This window comes from Nycticebus coucang, chromosome X, assembly GCF_027406575.1.
Source record: "Nycticebus coucang isolate mNycCou1 chromosome X, mNycCou1.pri, whole genome shotgun sequence".
In the NCBI taxonomy this organism is placed as follows: Eukaryota; Metazoa; Chordata; class Mammalia; order Primates; family Lorisidae; genus Nycticebus; species Nycticebus coucang.
The window spans coordinates 11,302,116-11,304,623 of NC_069804.1; the positions used below are offsets into that span (position 1 = coordinate 11,302,116).

Sequence of the window (2,508 nt, forward strand, 5' to 3'; positions counted from 1 at the left end):
AAGAGGACCAGGGTGGGGTGCGTGCCCTCCGCTGGTGGAAAGCTGAGTCACAGGAATCGCGCCCTGCAGTGGGAACGGCCCTCCAGGGAGGGACACCGCGCCCTTGCACTGGGATGTCTGCAGTAGACAAAGCCAGTTTCGCAGTAAAGGAATGCCTGTTCTCTAGGTGCCACCTGGACCCTCAGTTATCACGTTCTGGTTCCCAAAAGTAGGTTTGCGCTGCTATTACAAAAATTCTTTATAATGAAATAAACAAAAGAGGAAAATGCCTTATGTAGGAAGTGCTGGAGGGCGGGCTTTGGCCCGTTTTCTTTTTTTCGCCATCGCTGTGGTTAGGGAGCAATGCTGCGCCCGCTGGGGGTGGGGGCAGGGCGCCCCAAACGCCCGGCGGGCCTCTGGTAGCCCATCCCCCGACGCGGCGCGAAGGAGTTAAGCGGGACTGCGGGTGACATCACCTCATTTACATAGCAGCGCGCACATATAACGGCTCTCGCTGCGCCCCGCCCGGCATTCGGCGGTTGCCTCTGCGCAGATCGGACTCTCCTAGCTCTCGCATCGCGCTCCGGTGAGCCCCCAGGGCCCCTGCCTCCTACCTCCAGTTCCCAGTTCGTCGCGTACCTGTGCTCGCCCCTGCGGTATCCGCATTCCTGTCACGGCAGCCTAAAAGCTGAGCCCGAACAGTTCTCCCAGGGAAGCTTCCTTGGGGAACAGGGATGCTAAACCCTCCAGACGCTGGGTAACGGGGTTAGGGATTTAATGACAAAAAAGTCCTAGAACAAAACCCAAACTGGCGTTTTGCCGTGCAGCGAAGAGGGGACATTTTCTCTCTCATTTTTCACCCCGCGGAAGCATTTTACATTGCTTCTGAGGCTGTGATTAATCAGAACAGAAAAGCTCCTTTGTTCTGGCGCACATCCCGCCGAGCCCGGCGCTTCCCCCGGCCCCCGGAGGTTTGGAGGGCTGGATCTGTCCAGGTTCAGGGTCGCTGAAGTCCTTGCGGGTGGGTGGGGGCAGAGGCTTCCGGTCGCCCCCACGTGCAGATGAGGATTGATTTGCGCGGCGCGCGGACGCAGCTTTGTGCGCCGCCGGCTGCATTGTTGAGGGACCGGGAGGAAGCGCCAGGGCGGTGGTCGGAAGCTCCCGGTGGCAGCTGCCGCCTTTGTGAGGAGGGGAGGCAGGACGGGCTCGCAGCTTTGGGGAGGGACCTCATCTAGAGCAGGGAAACGCTTTTTGCGACCTCGGCTCCGTTTTAAGGATTTTTATCCGATTTTCCCCACTTAAACTTGGAGGTGACTTGCTAATCTTTCGTTCTAGCCAGATTTTAATTGTGAAACACTGCAATTAACAACCCGTAACGGTCGATTTTCTTATTCCAAAAGATTCGGTTTGAGGGATCTTCGCTCTTTGGTCCCCAGCGTTTTGAAATATTCAGGGGAGGGGGCGCCTTTTTTTTTCCTGTAGGAAAAGTAAGATCTTAAGCCCCGAATGCGTGTGGAAGGAGGCGCGGGCTGTTGAGGCTGGAGATGGAGAGGCGGGGGCGGGTGGCGCGTTCTCACTCACCCTTGGCTTTGTACCCTGCAGCTTCCTCCGCGACCATGTCTGACAAACCCGATATGGCTGAGATCGAGAAATTCGATAAGTCGAAATTGAAGAAGACGGAAACGCAAGAGAAGAATCCACTGCCTTCCAAAGAAAGTAAGCTCCGACCCACCCCCCATCTTTAAAAAGGCCGGACGCGAGCGACGAGCCGCGGGAGGGGGTGCGGGGGAGGAGCCGACAGTTGGTGATGAATGTGGCTTGGAAAGGTTAATTAAAAATTGTTTTGCGGCCAACTAACACGGGGCTTTGGTAATTCAGTCATAGGAAATTTAAATAACATGCAATCTTAATGTACAAACATTTGTCTATTTAACATTCAGTATATTTGATTTCATTACGGAATGCCTAGATGCACTTGGAGAATGTTTATGACTTGAAAAGATGTTTTAAAAGAAAGCTCTTTCAACCTTATGCTAGGCTGTACTTAGCCCCACCATCTTTTTTTCCTTTTTTTCCTGTCACAGCGATCGAACAGGAGAAGCAAGCAGGCGAGTCGTAATGAGGCGAGCGCCGCCGATATGCACTGTACATTCCACAAGCATTGCCTTCTTATTTTACTTCTTTTAGCTGTTTAACTTTGTAAGATGCAGAGTGGTTGGATCAAGTTTAAATGACTGTGCTGCCCCTTTCACATCAAAGTATCCAGAACTACTGACAACGAAGGCCACGCCTGCCTCTACCATCTGCCTGTCTGGCTGGCAGGGAAGGAAAAGAACTTGCATGTTGGTGAAGAAAGAATTGGGGTGGGACGACAGTGAAATCTAAAGTTAAAACTAAGCTGGCCCCAGGGTTTCTTGCAGGCTGTAAAATGCAGTTTAATCTGAGTGCCATTTTTTTTTTTTCGTTCAAATGATTTTAATTATTGGAATGCACAATTTTTTTATTAATGCAAATAAAAAGTTTTAAAAC

General features: G+C 51.8%; 1 protein-coding gene across 1 annotated transcript; it reads left to right on the top strand.

The window, feature by feature from the left end:
* The first annotated feature begins 453 nt into the window (after positions 1-453).
* TMSB4X (thymosin beta 4 X-linked) lies at positions 454-2,508 on the top strand. Its single transcript, XM_053579780.1, has 3 exons — positions 454-565; positions 1,582-1,695; positions 2,064-2,508. The coding sequence occupies exons 2-3, from the start codon at positions 1,596-1,598 to the stop codon at positions 2,096-2,098; spliced, it is 135 nt and encodes a 44-aa protein (XP_053435755.1). The 5' UTR covers positions 454-565; positions 1,582-1,595; the 3' UTR covers positions 2,099-2,508.